Source organism: Crinia signifera, chromosome 1 (assembly GCF_055691185.1).
Source record: "Crinia signifera chromosome 1, ASM5569118v1, whole genome shotgun sequence".
NCBI classification, from domain to species: domain Eukaryota; kingdom Metazoa; phylum Chordata; class Amphibia; order Anura; family Myobatrachidae; genus Crinia; species Crinia signifera.
Window position 1 is genome coordinate 89960647 of NC_139217.1, and position 22475 is coordinate 89983121.

General features: G+C 45.3%; 1 protein-coding gene across 1 annotated transcript in view; it reads right to left on the reverse strand.

Annotated features, from left to right (window-relative positions):
• Positions 1–22475, reverse strand: part of TUSC3 (tumor suppressor candidate 3) — a 236664-nt gene that overhangs the window by 78735 nt on the left and 135454 nt on the right. The window contains exons 3-5 of the mRNA XM_083169925.1: positions 21601–21718; positions 7746–7886; positions 4633–4773 (exon numbers count right to left, since the gene is read on the reverse strand). Coding sequence (XP_083026051.1) covers positions 4633–4773; positions 7746–7886; positions 21601–21718 — 400 coding nt within the window. The remainder of the gene's footprint in view (positions 1–4632; positions 4774–7745; positions 7887–21600; positions 21719–22475) is intronic.

A 22475-nucleotide genomic window follows, 5' to 3' on the forward strand; every position in this document is an offset into this window, starting at 1 on the left:
TCTTGTCCTCCTTGCAGTCCATACTACACGTAGAAGTGCTCCCAGTCAGCATCGGCTGTGTGGGCACCTCAGAAGGTGAGCGCAGCACCCCTTTATTGTTTGCATATTCCGTATCTAGAGTTTGGACCACTCTGGGTCTGCAGCCCCTTCGTACATTGGTACTTGAGCGCTATACCCACCCCTGTACAAATACAACTTAACATAAAACAATTATTTCTGTATTTTTTTTTTTTTTGTGCAAAAGTCCAAGTTTAGACTGATTACCCCCTTTATTTATTTATTTATTTTTTGTTTTCTCTCTCTCCACCCCCCCCCCCCCCCCCCACAGTGCTTTAAAACTTAAGGGCATGATACGGGTGTGGATCGTATCGTCAACCCGACTTAGGTCGACATGGGTTAGGTCGATAGGTCGTGAGGTCGACATGTTTATTTTTTTCAGTTTTTTTGACCCAAACTGGACACAGTTGGAAGTCAACCGCAGCCCCTCGCATCACTCGCTTCCCTCACCATGCTTCGGGCACGGTGCCTCGCTGCGCTCGGTACACTATTTTATTCTCCCACAACGCCCTAGTGGATGGTAGGGCATGAAATACCGCCTGTCAGCACATGTCGGCTCAAAAAACGGAAAAAACCCATGTCGACCTCGCAACCTGTCGACCTAATGCATTTGTTGACCTAAATATCCAGAACCCAAAGGCACACAGGTAATAGAGAGACCAGCACAAACATATATTCACAAAAACATGGGAGGTACTTGTGGATTATCACGGCTAACATGATGGCCATCGTATGCGAAAAAATCGCATCGCAAGATTTGATCGCATGCGATCGCATACGATTTTTCACTGAAAAGCATCCAATGCATTGGAATTAGTATGAAACATGTTCAATGGCCCCCAAATGGCATTTTTAAAGGCTGTACCACCCCCACTATCAACGCAAACCCGAAGCGTGGCGAGCGCAGCGAGCCCGCGAGGGGCGCGGTATGCGTCCTACGACCTTTTCATACCCCCACTATCCACGTCGGCGTGGAGTTGAGAATAGAAAGTGTGGCGAGCGCAGCGAGCCCCGCGAGGGGACGCGGATACCTTCACAGGTATCCGCGTCCCCTCATGGGCTTCACAGGTGTCCGCGTCCCCTCGCGGGCTTCACAGGTGTCCGCGTCCGCTCGCTGCGCTCGCCACACTTACTATTCTCAACTCCACGCCGACGTGGATAGTGGGGGTATGAAAAGGTCGTAGGACGCGTACCGCCGCCCCTCGCGGGCTCGCTGCGCTCACCACGCTTCGGGTTCGCGTTGATAGTGGGGGTGGTACAGCCTCGAAAATGCCATTTGGGGGCCATTGAACATGTTTAATACTAATTCCAATGCATTTGGATGCTTTTCAGTGCAAAATCGTATGCGATCGCATGCGATGCGATCGCATGCGATGCGATTGCATACGATTTTGAAAAAAACCCTGCAAAAATCGGTAAAAATCGCATCGCATGCCATCGCATGCCACTATATATGGCATGCGATGGCATGCGATGGGAGCCGTGATACTCCACAAGTACCACATGGGAGAAGCTCCCTTCACAATGTGCACACGCGCACAAATAAACACACAGTACAACCTCTATCACATGCTAATAAAGTAACTGTAGTTAAAAGAAAAGTAAAGAATAATGTACAGAATGAGAACTCTTCCACCTCTGCCAAACTATACCCCGGACCTATGTGTCCTTTCCACCAGGCTGTCTTCCTTCATGTAACAGTACACAGGGCCTACAGTAAATCATGTTTGTACGTAGTGGTCGATAATAATGTAACAGAGTGATTTTTGTCAGACTGCATTGCCAAAGTTCCGCTGTGTTCCTACTCACAATTAGGGTGGTCAATTCCGTAATCGGGATCGGCGGGATCCCGGAATTGGCCCCAAAATGTCCAGGATTTCAATCCCAGGATTGGAGTATCCAATCCAGGTTATTTCGGGATTAGACTGCGCCTGCACAGTCTAATGCTGGCCAGTGTCTGAGCACCCACTCATACACTATCCGGCTGTATTTTGGACTGTGCTGCAGCCCCTGCAACTGACACTGGCTAGGATGTCCAGAAACAGAGCATTTTGGGCCTTATTCTGGTTGGTGCGGCCGGGCCGTACGCGTACGTTCCGGGGTTTTTCATGATCTGCGCATGCGTACAATCGCCAATGCGCAGGCGCGAACACTCCACAACGCTTACGGACGGGTCTCTCCGTGCGAAAAAACCTGTACGCGAGAGTACGGGCATTGGGGGCGGCATAGGGGCGTGTTGAGGGGAGCGGCTGAAATAATGAGGGAAAATGGGCGTAAATATGGGCGTACACGGGGGTGTGCACCAAAAATGAACGGTGCTACTACCGCACGATCGCCTAAAGCACCGTTCATTTCGGACACAAAACAGGCGGCCGCCAACCGCCACCTCAGACCACCCCTACAGATACCGCATGCCAGCGTGCGCCTGGGTTTGCTAATTTACGCTGATTACTACTCAAACACATACACCTGAATGTAATAAGCAATGCTGCAGTCTATTAAGTCAAAACCATGATTTCACTACCTGCAAGCCACACACAGCACTCAAACACATTGGAAGCTTATCTTTCTATACTTCTCTACATTTAAAGGTTTGTTTAATTTAAGGTAAGAATCTTTTTAAGACCTGCTTATATATGCTAAGGTAGGTATTTGTTAAACAGTTATACACATTCACTACGTGCTTTCATAGACTTTACACAGTAGCACACTCAATCTACACAAGTCGAAATGTGTCAACGTGTTCACTCTAATACAAACATAGGTTTTGTATTTATGATACAATAACATAAACCACATCTAACACCTACAAAGTATGTTTCAGCAATGTTTTAAGCCCATGCCCACTATTTTGCACACAATCTTCAATTGAGTTAATAGAAAACAATAATTGAATAACAATTAGAATAATTAATTAATTGTCAGAATTATAGTTGAGGCAAGATTTGCAGGTCCATATATGTGAAGGGTATGCCAGCGTACACGGACGTACGCTCACTCTCACGAGCGGTGACATAAGCTGAGTTTTCCATTGAAAACAATAGCGACCCGTCCGTGCAAGCTGGCGTACGCTCAGATTTGCGCAAGAAGTCGGCGGGAAGACGGACGAGAGAAGTCCGTAAACGGTGGCGTACGCTCTGTTGTACGCCAGTTGTCGGAGTGTAAGGGCTGATCCGTCCGTGTACGTTGGCGTACGCTCAATTGTATGCCACTCCCCTTCGACGTTGTTTCTGGCCGTACGTATGCGGCTGATTTGTGGGTGGACTTAACCCCAACGGCCGCGTACGGAGAGCGTACGTTAATAGTGAACGTACGCACGTTTGGCCGCTCCGATCAGAATAACCTCCTTTGTCCCTCCTGGAATGCCTTTACCCTCAAATGTGTGCGCAACTGCGCATGCATTTGCTATGTTCCGGTGGGTGTCTTTTATTATTTCTGATCGGCAGCTTCACTTGCTAACACTAGCAAATGATGCTTGCAATTGCATGTGTGTACAACATGAATTAGACCTTAAATCAGGCTGCACTACACACCACTATACAATAACTGGTTCTCATTACAGTGGACAAGTGGATATATCTGTATTTTCAGGCACTAGGCAATGACTGATGGAATCAATTTGAGGTAATAGTAACACAAATGTGCACCTTTTTTTCTTAATGTGTACTCACTGCCTTCTCTCTTTCATCTGATAGTGAGTCTGAGTTGCTGGATCTCCTGAACTGTCAGTGTTATAAACAATATGTCAGGGAAATTGACAGTGGACACTTCACTGTGCAAAGATAATGGAGATGTTACCTTGGAGCTTTTCAGTACAAGATGGGTTTTGTCTCAGAGAGAGGTTTGCATCTCGGTAAATCCATCAAGCTGAGGGAAAGGAGTTGAACACATGACCCCGAACTAATGTCTAATGTACAGGCTGCATGTATACAAAGTGATTTCAATCCTTGAATCTATTTTGAAGAGGAAATAATTACACTGAATGTGTTTTTTGGCTGAAATGTTACACTTTCTAAATGTTATAGTTCAAGGTCAGTCGCTAACACTACATATTTTTTTTGTTAATTTATGTAGGCACCTGATTTGGAATAAAATGAACTTACTGAGCGCCTTCACTATGTATCTTGAGGTGCGTACACACATATATCAATGGACCATCAGCCAGTGTGTCACACGTATATTTCCCAGTGCATCGTTCTGTTTGTATGGGCAATTTGCAGACCGCCTGTACAGCAGCTGCAAGAGCCGCCGATGATTGACAGCTCAGTGGGTGGGCATATGCAAATGTACCCCCTCCCCCCAGTTGTGATGTCAGTCCCGACGGATCGGGCAGCATGTATGCAGAACACGCTGCCCAATCCATCTGTAGATATATTGGATGTGCCAGAAAAAGGAGTTAGAAGCTGATTAGTTGGTATCATATCTCTCTGATTTATTATACTCCAAGATTGGCAAATCTCCCTCCTATAGGTGGATTCAAATATTTATGAATCTGCGAATATGCATTTTCTTAGCTGTAATATTCAAAGTTCTTTTTATGGAAACATCCCTGAATTTAGCTGAGATAATACTTACGAGCGCGGCCATGGCCCAGCCTGTTTTGTTGTAGATGAATTCAAGGTTATTTCGTCTCAGATAAAGTAAACCGCCAACCAGAGACACTAGTAAGGCCAGAGCTATTGTACCGGAATAATTGGGAGGCCTGAACACACGAATCTGTCATAAAGGAAAAACAGATTTATAAGCATTATATTTCAAAAGTAAAACTCAGAGTTATAGCTACAGGATGCCCAGAACAACTCAATGCAGTCAATGAGCAACTACAAAGAATAGGACAACAGGAAATAATATTTGCTAACTCATTTTCAATGAACCAAAGCACATACAGAACAACTTTGCTTTATACGTGATATATAACTATCAGCAACCAATATAAAGTAGTTACATGTGAACATTAACTGCAGTACCTGAAAGAAGAAGAGTGTTTTCACTACAAAACAAATCACCTACAGATGGAGCCCCTCTCATTCAATCCCGGCACCCGTCAGAACGTCCTCTCTGGCGAGCGCCGGCGGAGAGGGACTCCATTAAACTGGGACACGCATGCATCTCACGCGCGTCCCAGTCTCTCGGCGGCTGGGCAGCGGGACCCTGCCCATCTCCGCTTCGGGGAGACGGGCAGGGTTAGGGGGAAGTCGGGCTGCAATGGGGAATCGACATGTTGGCGGGGAAGTTGGCTGGCAGCTCCGTTGCCACATCTTGTGTGCGCGTGCCCCCTGGCGGGAGCTGGCGGCTGGTAATTACTTGTGATGTCTTAGTACAGTAGTCAATTTGATATAACCATCTGGAGTCAAGCATGGATAGTCCTAAAACCTGGACTGTAACGGTGGAGTTGGGAACCCCCGGCAGTAGCATATGCCACAAATTTTCAGAACTGTTTTCAGCTTCCAACAACATGCATGGTTTGTGCATCTCCTTCCTGCGGTGTGGTACTTTTAGTTGCTTAGTTGTCAACCTCAGATAGCCCCCTCCAGGAGAAGACCAGCGAGGAGACACTGCTCTCAGTCTATAGGCCCCACATCAAATGGATGTGATTGGTGGGTCCATGTTGAGGGGTGGTGCTTAATTATGAAAATTTTCATGATATGAGCTGTCATCTCCATACAGTGCTGAGATTTCCCTGTTAATCTCCACATGCTGCTAGCTTCACTAGGAAGTTGGCGGGATGCAAGAGATCTGGCTACTCTTCCATGGGTGCAGGGGACTGTGTGGGAGTTAGGTCCACCCGCCAGCCAATCATGATCAGGCATTGTAATTTCTCCAATCATTATTAGCTGGCGGGCGGGCCTAACTCCCGGTCTGTGGGCTGAGCCACAGATGTAAACAAAAGATTGCAGTATGTGTACAGCGTTCCTGTGGAGCCGGAGAAGCACAGAAGACAGCACGTGAGTAAGATGTCTTGACAGAAGCAGTTACAGTAAGTAAGCTCATTGAGGGTAGAGGTATGAAAGAAGGGCAAGGACAGAACCTTAAGTGGCACTAATGGGAAAGGAAGGAGAAGGGAGGAGAAGGCTGGTGCTGAGTCAGTGAAGGAGAGGCTGAAGATGAAGCTAAAGCTGGAGTATGATTTCTTTCCACAGGAACCCAAATGGATTCTACATGGAGAAGAGGACAGGCCATCGGTGAACCCATAGGTATGAGTAGATGATTGTAGTATGTAATAAAGTTTTACTGGTCGTGTGTGTCTGTGTTTTTTTCACTATTTTTACTGCTGTGGAACTACAAGTCCCAGTGGGCCCTTTAATGCCCTGCATGCTGGGACTTGTGGTTCTCCAAGTCCCTGCATGCGGTGCATGCTTGCTGGGACTTCTAATTCTAATAAACAATACACAATAGTTTGTACTATTTTTTACACAAACATCAGCCGGTGCTCATCGCACAGGGGCACCGGGGACAGCCCCGGGCTTCAGCCTGGGCAGGTAAATTCTGGAGGGATTGACCCCTTCATTGGGGGGGGGTGGGGAGTCTCCACTTCCCCATGACCCCTGCCGAGGCTGACTGGTCAGGGGGGGTGAATGGTTTGGACGGGGAACTTGTATAAAAAGTCTCCCACCGGCTGTGGCATTACCCTGCTGGCTGGTTGGGCCTGGTACTGGTTCTTGAAATATGGGGGAACCCCTACTCGTTTTGTCCCCCGTATTTTGGTGCTGGTGCTAATAAAACAAGGATAACCCTATTTGCTTTGCACTTTGAGCCCGGGGCTGATTATGCTCAGGAGGGGGGACCCCACAACGTTTTATTTTTAATTTTTTAACTTTTACACATGTTTTTGGACAGAACCATACACAGATCTCCCTGGCCTGTGCGTGTTTCTGTCAAAATTGTCTGTCAGAACATGGTCTGTTTGTGTTGCGATTTTTGGTAATGTTTTTCCAACATCACATCCTATTAAATTTGCGAGTTGTATACTTTTTAATGGGAAAACATCTGGATGCAAATTAAAGTGTGTTGAAAAATTTACCGTTCAGTTCAAGGTGTTTTATAATTAATGATGACCAAATTCTCTATTTTATTTACAATTTTTTTTTTTTTTTAAGAAAATAAGCTGCTTGAATTTCAACAGTGGCCGAAGTGGAAATTTTAAAGTGGGGGTATGGAAAAGTGAAGATCGTTGCTCTCCAGAAAAAAAGGGGCATGGCCACTTAAAAGGGGGCGTGTCCCTGAGTGTAGTGTGCCACGCCATATGCCTCTCATATACATTATGCAACACGATAGTAGACCCCTTATACGGGACACTTCCACTGCCCCCTGATGCATACTTTTTTATTAAATAAAAATCACACTTCTGGGTCAATGGTCGAAGAAGTGCCGGTATGACATACCGCTGTATACCAGCCCACTTCGACCACTGTATATATATATATATATATATATATATATATATATATATATGGTTTTCTAAGCATTGTTTCTTTGCTGTGAGTCAGCCTCTGATACCAGGCAATAAGTTTACTATATATACTATGACAGATGAGGTTGCAACAATATGAGCAATATATATACAGTATAATAACTGGAAAACAACATGTACAGTACTATGTGATTAAAAATAAATGCAAGGACAAAGTAACCAGCGAGCTGGATTTTTCTCCCATCTAGCATTCTGCTGTGTGCTATTGTTTACGTACATGAACATCTGTTTTATCAGCAATCCATTTTGCTAGCTGTTCTGCAGCAAACCCGATCCGCTGAAGATCGAAGGTATCCGCTCTCTTGGGTTTGCCTTTTGCAGGGAAATGCATAAATGTGGGAGCAGAATTCATATTCAGCTGCAAGTAAAACAAAACAGAATGTTACTTGTTTCTAACAGGAGAACACAGATACGTGCAACCAAAATGATATGAAACATGGGGAATTCTCTGTGCGCACCAAGACACATTTACCCAGGCATCCCTGAAACATTAATGTGACCCGAAGCTTGTTCAGGCCATAAAACTGAACGCAGTTGTCTTGAGGTGCGAAATAAGGCAAAACTTGTACAAGAAACCTTTTCCAACATGTGCTGTTCATTTTATTTTGTTGGTATTATTTTATTGTAGTAAAACTATGGCAAAATAGACAAAAGTGGTGGGGAAAAATACAGTCCGAGTTAGCCCGAGTTGCAGGATGCCGGCCAAATGTGGACATTGATTTTTTAAAGTGGCAAATAATTACAAGACAATACCATGATGTAAAATAAACGATTGCCAGTTTAAAAAAATGTCTGAGTTCGGTTGGTATCTCGCACCTCCGGCTAACCTGGACTGTTTTTTTTTAAACATCCAACATTGGGGGTGATTCATGTTGGCTCGCTAAGCTGCAAAGATTAGCTGCTTAGTGAGTGGGTAAAGGCCTCCCGCCGGCACTGTGAACGGCCGCCCGCCCGCCCCCTTCACCAAGAGTACGGCTGCATTTGCATGCGAATGGATGTGTCCCATCAAATGATTTGCTACCCATTTGCAAAGAAAAGTCAGTCTAGACCAGGGGTGGGCAACAGGCGGACAGAGGGCCACATGCGGCCCGCAAACAGCTCCTGACTGGCCCGCTGCTGCTGTATGTGGGTCCGATGGCGGCTGTGTGTGTGCGGCATAGTCCTGTATAGCCGCCGATCAGCCTTTGCGTAGAAGGCCCCAGATGGAGCCTGGAGAATGCGCAAAAGGCCGCAGGACTATGCCACGCACACACACAGCCACCATTGGACACAAATACAGCAGCGCTGAGCCGCCTGCCCCCCGCAATGTCACTACAGTCGCAGGGCCACGGCTGACAGTCACCGTAACTGCATGGGGCTGAAAACTGTGCCATTTTTCAAGGCTGGAGCGCAGGTGTTTGGAATATCTAAAGAGGGGCATGTGTGTGTTATTAATAATGGGGACAGGTGTGTGGCATTACTAATGGGGACAGGTGTGTGGCATTACTAATGGGGACAGGTGTGTGGCATTACTAATGGGGACAGGTGTGTGGCATTACTAATGGGGGACAGGTGAGTGGCATTACTAATGGGGGCAGGTGTGTGGCATTACTAATGGGGCTAGGTGTGTGGCATTACTAATGGGGGACAGGTGAGTGGCATTACTAATGGGGACAGGTGTGTGGCGTTACTAAAAGGGGCAGGTGTGTGGCATTACTAATGGGGCCAGGTGTGTGGCATTACTAATGGGGGCATGTGGGTGTAATAAATAAGGGGGAGCTGGTGTGTAGAAATGTGAGGGGCATGTGTGGCATTACTAATGGGGGCAGATATGTGGAATTACTAAGGGTGAGCTGGTGTGTGGAATTACTAATGTAAGGGGCAAGTATAAGGGGCGTACTATTGTGTTGCATGATGTGTAAAAGGGGTATATATGGTGTGCTACACGTCAAGTTTATTATCATCAGCAGAAGGAGAAACTCTCTCTGTAGATGAAATTGTAACATACATAAAATACAAGTACAATAAAGCAATATCTGCAAATAACATACATGAAAATTTAGAAATACACAACAAAATGAGCATCTAAGCATTCAATATACATACAGCAGATGGTAATTCAAAGACACCTCCCATTTTGACCACACCCTCTATTTCTGGAGTGCGACCCTCGAATATCTGCTGGAAGTATTAAGTGAATTAACTGAAATAATTGCCCACAGACTAACTTTTATTTGGGATCGCCTGAATGCAGACGCTTTGCCAGGCCTGCATTCACATGGGGACGCCCAGCGTTTTTCTGGGAGAACCCACAACTTTTGTGGGAATGCCCAGGAAACACTGGGCGTCCCCATGCTCCAGCTCCCTGCACGCCCCCTGTCTGCACCGCTGTGTGCGAACGTCTTGGCGAGTGTAATACTTGTCAAAGGCGTTTGCACAGAGGGTCTGCATATGTGTATTTTTGAAAAAATAAGCACAAATCATAAAGGAAGAATGGTTCCCTTTAACGGATTGAGAGGCTGCATTCTCATTATTGTACTTGAGCCCACAAAATTGCTGCTTCCGCTGTGTAAAGGTCCATCTGGTACATATAAAGACACTTCTGCATGGCGAGCTTAGGAATTGATTCTAGGTCACAGTGACATATACAGTATGTGTATTAGTAGTCTCAGAGTAAATTAATATTTAATAATGCAGAAGTAGGAACAAGGTAAAAATTCCAAGTACTTTAAATAAAATTTTCTTTTAAGTACTAGAACATTTAAAGTGTAGCTAGCAATTTAATATAAATATCTATTTTCTAGAAATACTGTGCACAAAAACTTAGACTAGTCTAATACACTTTTTACCAAATGTAAGGTCATTCAGTTTGGAATAGGTTATTTACTGCATGCAAAATAGGATGTAATCTGCATGTCAACTACCACAATGTTGAAATTTTCAAAATATCGATAACTAACAAGTCAACAACTGCATCAAAAAATGGAGACATTAGGTTTGGGGTTAAAATTGGGGAAAGGATTATGGTTAGGGTATTTCCTGGGGAAACAACTGCAGCGTTGCACTGCAAATTGTGGACATTGTTATCATGACAACATTCTACTAACGGTACTGGGTGCGGATTAATGGGAGGGGCCAGTCTTCATGTACCGGACCTCCATTTGTCCTCACTACAGGGGTCTGGGAAGGGCAAAATTATAAAACATTTGTGTTAAAACTTTGGGTGCAAAACAGAAGACTGATGTTAGCCCAGATGGACATGAAGAATGGCTTTATGGAGAGGTATGAGCGTTACTGTCTTATACTTCTGTCAGACATTTGCCTCTGTTTCTGTCATTTCTCTCACTTTTACCAATAACACCAACAATGAGGCTGAATACTATTTATCCTATGATTCTTCCTATATTGTTTTTAAAGGTGAGGGATGTAAATAAATCTGTAAGGTAAAGGAACTAATGACTTCTTATTTATTTTTCACCTTCTAGAAGATAATAGATAGTATCTGATTGGTTGCCCATAGCAGGGGCGGAACTACCGTTGGTGCCACCGGAGCATTGCACCAAGGCCCGCGGCAGTGAAGGGGCGCACAGCTAATAGCATTATCATTAGAAGTAAAAATGAATCACAAGCTGTGCCGTGAACAGTCTCAGTGTCTCTTCACTGCTGCAGTGCTCGATTTCCGGGTCCAGATGCCGCTAGGTTCTAGCCCTTGGAAGGGGCACCTCTCTCCTCCCGATTGAGCCCTCCCCTTCCTCCTGCTGTAGAAGAGCCACCGATGGGAGCAGCGATCCCGCTCTGTGACCCCTAGAATATGCGCCCTGCTGGCTGTGCTGTGTGGTTGCGGATATAATGTCCAACTGTGACCCTGGCAGCTGGCTGTAGATTTGACTAAGGAGCTGGCATGCAGGCAGCGCACAGAGAGGAGAAAGCAGCGCTGTTGCGGTCAGTGAGGGGAGGGCTGTGCAGTGGTCATTGGCAGTACAAAATAAATGTCAAATGCTGTAAGTGTATGTGATCTAACAGGTGAGTGGGACAGGACTCACACATGTGAGGTGGACAGGACTCACAAAGGGGAAGGGGGACAATAATCACACTGTTGAAGGAGGATGGGGGACAATGCTCACACAGGGGAAGGGGGACATACCACATGTGTAAGGGGAATAGGGTTCACACAGAGGATGGGGGATGGGGACATAACTCACACGGGAAATGCAGCTGCTTCTCTCTCCTCCTCTTCCTGCCGCAGTAAAGGCTGCACTGGCCCTTATATCAGAATATAAGTTTTTACCTTTGGTACATCTCGCCAACTGTCACTCACTTCCTCCCTGTTACACTCTACCTCCGTGTCACCCTCTACCTCTGCTCGCACCCACTACCTCTCCCTGTCACCTTTTGATGTGTAGAATTTTGTAAACTTGGGTGGAGAGGGGCCCAAAGCATATTTTTGCACCTGGGCCCGCCCATAGTAATATCCCATTTGAAATAGAACTCCTGTCTTAGTAAATAAACATTAAAGAGTCCAGTGGTCTTTTGGTTACATTTATCTGCTCGTCAATTGCTCCTTGGTGACACCAGTATAATACACTAGCACCATACTTGCCGACTTTGGCATACTCCTTTCCGGGAATAGCCCGCAGAGGAGTGAAAGGGGGCGGGTAGAGGCTTTGTTTTGGGTGCGGGGCACCGGTGATGTCATCAAGCCCCGCCCCCATGACGGGCTGAAGCCTCAATTTGCGGGTCCATGGGTGGGGGGAGGGGCTAAAAATGCCGCGAAATGCCGCGAATTGCGTCATTTAGCCCCCTCCCCGCGGACCCGCAAAAGTCATAGTTTTTAGACCGCGGGAAGAGGGGGAGCCGGGGCTGTAGGGAAATGCGGGAGACTTGCCCCCCTTCCCGGGGGACCGGGAGGGTGCCCCGATTTGCGCCATGGTGAGACCAGGATAATACAGTAACAGCTGTAATACAAATATATTACAGCAGCCACGCTAGGAATATCAGGCCTAATTTAGACTTGTTCATAGGGCAAATTTCTTCTCAAAATGGGCAAAACCATGTGCACTGCAGGTGGGGCGGGCAGATGTAACATGTGCAGAGAGAGTTAGATTTGGATGGGGTGTGTTCAAACTGAAATCTAAATTGCAGTGTAAAAATAAAGCAGCCAGTATTTGTCCTGTACAGAAACAAAGTAATGCACACAAATCTAAAGCTGTGTACACACGGTACGTTTGTACCATTCTCCAAGATTTCTGTGGCTCGTCCTGACAAATGTATTACAGTATGTATAGTTTGAAGAACAGTGATCTCAAACACCTGACCTCTGAATATGTCTGGTTTATGTAGAAAGCTTAGCGATATTTAATCTGCATTGATTTATCTATGATTGGGATGAGCATATATATATCGAGTTACCCTTACATTACCAGTGCTGTTTGAGGATCACTTTCCCAATGAGTTTAGTGATTCATTACAAGGTGAGATAGGGAGACAGAAGCCGGATGTGTTTGCGTATGTGTAATTTGAACAACATACAGTAGCTTCTGTTTGTGATCTACCCAGGGGCGGATTGGCCATTATATCTACCGGGAACTTTCCCGGGAGGCCGATGGTAGTGAGGCCGAATTTATAGCTGCAGGCAGCAGGGGCAGCACAGAGCACAAATATACAGCAGCTGGTCACACAGCCGGCTGCTGTCAAGTGTCAGTGATGCGGGCTCTGAGCTTCTGACTGGCGCCTCCCTGCCAACTCACCCATGGAGGCGCTGGGCAGGAGAGGCATCCTCTGCATCCTCTCTGCTGTCCTGCTGTTGCCGGGCCGGCTGCTGCACTTGCCACAGTGTGTATGAGTGCAGCGCCGGAAGCAAAAGATTTCAATCCGGAAGCTGATCTGTCCTTCCCCGCAGTGCCTCCCCTGCTCGTCCGCACAGGCTGGCAGTAAAAGTCAGCATCTCCCTGCTGCTTTCTGTTCCTGCTACTAAGCACGGAACACTTCGCCTTGCACTCGGATTACTAGCCCTCCCCTCTACATGCTGCTGCTGCTGCACGGAAGACGGAGAGCCAGAAAGATTTAACACTTTACCATCCTGGTTTTCTAGAAAAGTAAGCTACAGTACAAGTGTGTGTTTTTTTTTCTTCCAAAGACATATAGTGTCTGTGTGTTTACATGCATGTGTGTAATATATATATATATATCACACACACACTGTATATATTGCATATTTCAGCTATCTTTTGTACCCCAAATTCCATTCTCCTATCTGTCACCCTCTCTAACTCTCTCCCACCAAGCCACTGCTGTTACCCCCAGTGGTCTCTACATCTCTCCCACCTAACAACAGCTGTTGCCCCGCCATGATCTCTACCTTACCTCTCTCCCACCCAGCCATCACTGTCGCCCCTGTGGTCTCTACCTCATACCTGCCCATCCGCCGCTGTCACCACCCCATTGTTTTCAGACCGACTGCAGTATCTGTGTGGGATTGGTGTGAAATCCCGACGCCAGAATCCCGACCGTCTAAATCCCGAAAAGGGGGGGAACCTGGTTTGCCCTCCCTTGCCGGCTCGCTGCGCTCGCCACGCAGCGGGGCCGGTGCCTCCCTATGCTCCGCACACTAATTTATTCTCCCACTATGGGTGTCGTGGACACCCACAGAAGGACAAAGTGCCGGGATTTCGGCAGTCGGGATTCCGGACGGGATTGTGACAGCATCCCATCTCTCCCCCCTCCTTCCGCTATCCCACTACCTGGCAGCTTCCTCTCTCCCACCTAGAGGTGCCTTGTATCTGTGTCAGCATCCGTGTGTCTGTCTATGTATCTGTGTGCGATCATGTCTGTGTGTCAGTGTGCGTTTCTCATCGTTCATTCACACAGCATGCGAATGGATGTTTGACATAAACATCCATTCGCATGCCACTGGGACCCTCCCACATCTTTCGATGGTCGCCGACCATCGAAAGATGTTGAAGGTGCACGCATATATGTAAGGTTGCTCTGAGCAACCTTACATATGTGTGTTCGCTCGGGGGGAGCTGCCTGCCCCCAGCATATTCATCACAGGGAAATCAGGGGGGGGGGGGGGATGTCAGTGGACACACTGAGTTTAGCGCCGCTTGGAGAGAGCCAGGATCTGAATGAGGATCTGAATTTTATATTTAAAACATCTTTAAAACACTGCTTCAGAGTCTGAGGACTCAAGGAGGTGGGGCACTTGACATCTCTGCTCAGAGAGAGGACAGAGGACGGGAGGAGGCGGGCCGTATTCAGCAGGGCAGGCAGGCATTGTGGCCTGGAAGTGGGAGGAGGATATCTCCTCACTGGAGTGGAGAGGTCAGGTGACACTGACAGACAGACTCTGCTCCGACTGTCACTGTGTGTCTAGGTGAAATGTGCCTGGTGACGTCATGATGTCACCGCGCACATTAGAAGCGCAACCTGTGCTGGGGCAGGAAGGGAAGAAGCTGCCAAACCCCATGAGTGGCTGTTGCACAGCAAAATCAAGTGTAGTCAAATTACACTACCTACCAGGCCTGCAGCAGCAATTCACCGGTATGTAAGCACTGCCTGCCAGGCTGCAGCCAGTGTGTGTGTTTCGTTTTTGTGCACTATATAATATAACTGGTAATAATAGTCTCTATACAGCGCTGCGGAATATGTGTGCACTATATAATATAACTGGTTATGATGGTCTCTGTACAGTGCTGCGGAATATGTGTGCACTATATAATATAACTGGTTATAATGGTCTCTGTACAGTGCTGCGGAATATGTGTGCACTATATAGCTGGTAATAATAGTCTCTGTATAGCGCAGCGGAATATGTGTGTGCTATATACTATAACTGGTAATAATATTCTCTGTACAGCGCTGCGGAATATGTGTGCATTATATGATAATTGGTAATAATATTCTCTGTACTGCGGTGCAGAATATGTGCACGCTATATAAATAACTGGTAATAATATTCACTGTACAGCGCTGTAGAATATGTGTGCACTATATAACTGGTAATAATAGTCTCTGTACAGCGCTGCGGAATATGCGTGCGCTATATAATATAACTGGTAATAATGGACTCTGTAAAGCGCTGCGGAATATGTGTGCGCTATATAATATAACTACTAATAATATCTGTACAGCGCTGCGGAATATGTGTGCACTATATAATATAACTGGTAATAATGGTCTCTGTACAGCGCTGTGGAATATGTGTGCGCTATATAAATAACTGGTAATAATATTCTCTGTACAGCGCAGCAGAATATGTGTGCACTATATAATATAACTGGTAATAATGGTCTCTGTACTAATATAACTGGTAATAATAGTCTCTGTACTAATATAACTGGTAATAATAGTCTCTGTACAGTGCTGCGGAATATGTGTGCACTATATAATATAACTGGTAATAATGGTCTCTGTAAAGTGCTGCGGAATATGTGTGCGCTATATAAATAACTGGTAATAATATTCTCTGTTAAGCGCTGCGGAATATGTGTGCACTATATAATATAACTGATAATAATATTTTCTGTACAGCGCTGCGGAATATGTGGGCGCTATATAAATAACTGGTAATAATATTCTCTGTACAGCGCTGCGGAATATGTGTGCACTATATAATATAACTAACTGGTAATAATGGTCTTTGTACAGCGCTGCGGAATATGTGTGCGCTATATAAATAACTGGTAATAATATTCTCTGTACAGCGCTGCGGAATATGTGTGCGCTATATAATAACTGGTAATAATATTCTCTGTACAGCGCTGCGGAATATGTGGGCGCTATATAAATAACTGGTAATAATATTCTCTGTACAGCGCTGCGGAATATGTGTGCACTATATAATATAACTAACTGGTAATAATGGTCTCTGTACAGCGCTGCGGAATATGTGTGCGCTATATAAATAACTGGTAATAATATTCTCTGTACAGCGCTGCGGAATATGTGTGCACTATATAATATAACTAACTGGTAATAATGGTCTCTGTACAGCGCTGCAGAATATATGTGCATTTAAATGTACTGGCATATTATCCATGCCTTATTTAATTGCAATTTTTTTTGCTTTATTGGCCCTTTTACAACATAATAATTTATTAAAATAGTATTTGTCCTTTATACGGTATTTAGCTTTTTTAGTGTGGCGAGCGCAGCGAGCCTCCGAGCCCGAAGCATGGCGATCGGACACGCATAACTTCACAGGTATACAAGTCCCCTCGCAGGGCTCGCTGCGCTCGCCACACTATATAAAATCAACTCCATGCCGACGTGGATAGTGGGGGTGGTCGGAGGACGCGTACCGCCGCCCCTCGCGTGCTTGCTGCACTCGCCACGCTTCGTGTTGGCGTCAATAGTGGGGTGGCGTTAACAATAGGGGGGCATTAACCATACTTAATACCCATGAGGGGGCATATACAATGAGAAATTGGCCATATTGACCCTTTTCCATTGTTCCCTATGTAAAATCGCGTTGATTGCGTTGATCGCATCGCATGCCATTATAATGGCATGCGATCAACGCGATTTTAACTTTAAAACTCATTTAACATTGTTCTCTATGGGAAAATTGCGTTGATCGCATCGGTTGCATCGCGGGCCATTATAATGGCCCGCGATGGACGCGATCAACGCGATTTTCTCTTTACCAGCAATTAAAGCTGGTAATTGACAGAAAATTGCGTCGATCGCATGCCTTAAGTACCTTAACTTAAGGCATGCGATCAACCCCCGACGGGCGCCGTGCTAGGAAACAAGTACCGAGAATTGCATCATTCAGTTAAGTTACAGTGGTGGCCAATATTGTGTACACTTTTTGAAATTTGAATGTTTTTCCACTTTGAATGCTTATAAAAACTGTTACACTTCATGCAGTGCAATGATTTATTGAACATGTTACATCCTTCATTTGTCACTTTGTTCCGATATGTATGTGATTTTATTATCGGTTGTATACATGTCTTCATCTTCATGCATCAATAAAAGCACTATACAAAGTACTTACTAGTGTTCTAGGACTATACCCAGGTCGTATCAATGATTATACAACAATGATTTTATTTTATGTTGAGTTGTCTTTTGCATTGTTACTGTAGGGTGCTTACTTAATGATATAAACACATAGCATGTAGTTTTGTTACAAATTAGTGGGTAAGTTTTAGGGCCTGTATGTTGTTTCTCTAGTGTGCATGGGTAGATAGTGGTAGTGCACCTTTGAGGGAGGACTGCTGTGTTCATTCCATCCAGCCGGTGCTGAGATACCATGACATATCCATCCATGTGAGTGACATCCATGTTGGTGACATTTTACAGTGTCACCAACAAACACACGTTAATATTAATCAATCTGATATTTAGACACTATTGATGCTTTAGTTTTGCCTGTCAAAGTATAGTGATGTGGTAATCCCGCCTACTATTATGTTGGCTCCGCCCATTATTGATTTGTTGCCGCCCACATGAGGCCACTTCCAGAAATATTCCAGGGCCACTTTTAGTCCCCAATCCGCCCCTGGATCTACCATAGTCTCCCATCTGCAAGGACAGATAAAGGACCACATGGACCTGGGGCTAAAAATGTATTACAGGCCATGGGCCAGATGCACTAAGCTTCAAAAGTGATACAATGGAGAGTGATAACCAACCAATCCGCTCCTGTCTGACATTTTCCAAATACATTCTGTGACATGGCAGGTAGGAGCTGATTGGCTGGCTGTGAACAGTGTTGTGTGGGTGTGGTCAGTGCCTTGTGGGGATGTATATCCTGACACCATAGGTTCTTAGACTCAGTCCTCCAGACCCCACACAGTTCAGGTTTTAGAAAACCTGAACTGTGTGGGGTCCTGAGAACCAAGTCTGAGACCACTGCCCCACACTATCAGATCCACTGTCTCACATTGTACATAAACATAGAAACATTTTAGAATTTTGTGAGAATACTAGAAATACAATTTTTATACTATGATTTATGGCCGGTTGGGTGGTTACCATACTGTCTGAATCTTAAAGTGCGTACACACGGCAGCGATATATCACGAGCGATATATCGCCAGGCGATATATTGCTCAGTATTCAGTTTGTATCAGCGACCAAAGATGGTCGCTGATAAAAAAAGAAACTGCCGGGGGAGCCCGGCAGTGGAAATCAGCGATCACTACGGGGGAAAAAACGGGAGCGCGCACCCGGAGATATATCGCCGATGCACACTCCCATCACGGGCAATATGGTCGTTCAGTGACCATATTGCCCGCGATATTAGCAAAAATCGTCCCCGTGTGTATGCACCTTTAGTCTGCAGATTCACAGCTGATACACAGCTGCCAATTCACTGCAGGCTCCAGTCTCTGTAGACCAGTGGTTCTCAGCCCTCATGTTACGCGGCAAGAGCATTGTCTATCACCAACTGGTGCATTTTAAAAATCCACAAGTGACCAGGATAACATGAACTGTGTGGGGTCCTGAGGGGCGATTGTGGGGAACCTGGGCTGTAGATTACTTATGCCCCTGCTGGCAGCTGTAGAACAACATGGCTTTCCTCAGGTGCAGTTAATGTACTCTTTTTTGCTTTACAGCCAAATCAGAATCAGATTCATGCTGTTATGGGGGAGTTGGTTCAATATCAGTCCATAATAGTTAGTCAGAGCAGTTATGACTATGCCACACTGTATATTGGAGAACCACTGCATTCTATTTTTTTTTAATTCCGATGATAGGTCAACAATATCTAGGTTGACAGTTCATAGGTCAACACCAAAAGGTTGACATGCACCAGGTCCACATTGTCAAAATGTCACCAGAAGCAAAATATGCGACATTGGGTCCATGTGCTTGGGTGTGGACATCGAAAGAAATGTGAAAAATTCAACCTTTGCCATGTCCACCTTTTGTGTCATCCTTGTGCATGTTGGGGGTTATTCTGGTTGATTCACTCGGATGCGAATTCGCACCCTTGCGAATAAAATAAAAACCTGCCTTGTGAATGGTTTGCTGCCACCACCCATTCGCTGGGCGACTCGCTCGCAGGGGCTTGCGAATGGATGTTACACAAACAGAAATGCACAGGCTCATTAATAAAACATCGGTCCCGTGTGAACGAAGCGCTGGTGCGAACGGACCTGAATAAGGTCCATTGACTGTCATCCTTGACACTGTCCACCCTATGGTCAATACCTATTCCTTATAATGGAGGTCCGTTAGATCCGTTTTAACCCACTTCACCATAACAATACCGAACGCAACTTTATAGAGTTACGGGGGACTGTAGAACTGTTATCGTAATGATATAATTACAGCAGAGCTTATAATGCTTTGTGTAATATATCTGACATTCATTTAGAACATTTTACTATTTCTAAACTAATATTTATGAGAAGCAATTGAGAATGATTTTATAACAGATGGCCTTTTTTGGGAAGGGTGTGAATTATGTTAATGCACAATAGTAACATAAAAACTGCATCTGCTACTTTCTTCTCAAATTGTCTTTCTTCACAAAATCTATTTGGTACCTTAACAAAGTGAAATCAAGTAAGCATATGGCCAAGTATATATAAAGTCATCTCGATAAAGGACATTCACTAAACAACACATTTCTATCTAATGTGTCCTGAAAAGAGCATGACATTTTATTTTGTTCAGGACTGGCAAATCTGTCTGTTTTTTCCTTTTTTGTGTCAAAAAATGATTTATGAAGACATAAAACACACAAAAAAAACAATTTCTATAAAATATCAGAATGTATAGGAAGGCATCTAGCTACACTAACTGCAATATTACTTTTTGTAATAAAAATTTTTATTTACAGAATTGCCAGCACAATTAGGGGTTGATTCGTCTTGGCTCAGCAGGGGCCGAACTTGGCCCCGTTCCAATGGTGGTGGTGGTGGTGGGGGGGGGGGTCTGCGTATGCACGTATTTGTGCATGTGCAGACCCCCTTGCGAATGCCTTTGGCATTCACATGGGTAGGGGATGGAGGGGGCGGACACCATAGTGTATAAATTGTGTAGGAAATGTATGCGCTATGTAATGACCTGATGAAAAGATCGGATTGGTCTTGAAGCGTTGTCATGGAAAAAAATTCCGATGAGGGGAGGGGCAAGGGGCCATCTGCCACTATGTGGGAGTCAGTGTATATATATATATATATATATATATATATATATATAGTCCTGTGGCGGCACTCCAAGGTAGAAGGTGAGTTGAAGTAAATTTCAATAAGCTGGTGCCCTCCGTGAAGACCGTCGCAACGGTCTGCTATAGAATCCTGGGGGGGGCGGCGGCACTCAGAGTAAAAGTAAGACGCGTAGGCAGAGTTACCAACAGTTTCGGAGCCTGAGCTCCTTTATCAAGGTGTCATGAATATATATATATACTGGATATATAGTAGCTGGCTGGGGATAAACCTAACCCACCTCTACCAAAGCTGAACCCTAACTTTCCCCTCCGACAGCCTAACTATCCCCCCCTCCCCCCCTCCCGCACACACAAACACCTGTGCCAAGCTCATGACAACCAGGATCCTGACCACATCCTACAGCAGCGTTATGCTGCATAGCTCTTATGTATTATTCATCTGTTATCTGTTTGCCCGGTATACATTCGGACACTGTTGGACCGATATGGACGAAACCAACGTGAGGTGGTTTAATTGGGTCAATATTAGGTTGAAGGCTGCTAAGACCCCCAATCCCAACACCGTGGGGGTCCAGGGGGGGCAAAAAGGGGTCCGGCCAATACACAAAATGGGTCAGAGAAGCAAGATATTTCAAAGTTGCATAACATAGAGGGGATAGAAGACATGGGGTTTAAGACATTTTGTTTTAGATGTGGTCAGATCCAGGAGTCAACCACAGAGAGGTGTAAGCCAGGCGCACGATGGGCATAGAGAGCATGTTCAGGGCCTTCAGCTGGACGGATCTGGATGAGAACTTCAGATTACATTAGGCAGCCATCTCCCGGTCTGTTGGAAGAGCTGTCAAACTTAAAACCAAGAAATGCTAATTGCACATCCAAACCCAAGCAACCCCAGGTACCTCAGCTAGTGTTTACATTTTAGTATACTGTACTGTATAGAACATGGAGACTAATTATTTACCTGCTGGAAAACATCTGCTCCTTCATCATAGTCCACAATGGTGAAGAAAAGTTTGTTTGAAAAAGCTGAGGAATATCTCCAGGAATTGGCAAGCACTTGATATTCCTCATTAGCTTGCCTACCAAAGAAAATGCACACGTTAGTTACAACATTACATGATATTTATAATCATTGCTATTATTTATTTAATTTATTTATTAACAGTTTCTTATATAGCGCGGCATATTCCATTGCGCTTTACAAAAGGAGACAGTGATACAACAAACAGGGTATTTACAGACAGTCAACAATGTTGTTTATATCTTTAAACCAAATCAGTGACATGCAGAACTTTACATACAGTACACACCTGTACGCACAGTCACAAGTTCCAATTGCCTAATGACAACAGTGCACAGTCACCTGTACAGCCCTAGATGAAGTGATATTTTAAATTATATCATTTATTTTGTCCATTCTGAGTGATAGAATTTATAATATCGCCCAGTGTTTACACTCAATATCCTTAACGATGCATGCTCCTGCGCAGGGCCGCCGACAGGTGCGGTCTGGGGGCCGCTCTAATTCTGCTACTCCCCTTCAACAAAATCTGCACTGGCTTCCATTCCCCTACAGAATCCTCTTCAAACACCTCACACTCACATACAGGGCCATCTCTAATTCCGTTGCTCCATATATCTCTAACCTCATCTCCATTCATACACCCTCCCGCCCTCTACGGTCAGCTGACGACTGTCGTCTCTCCTCCACCCTGATCACTGCTTCCCATGCTAGAGTACAGGACTTTGCCCGTGCTGCACCCCTTCAGTGGAACGCACTCCCTTGCTCCATTAGACTCTCCCCGACCTTGCAAAGTTTCAAACGGGCACTGAAAA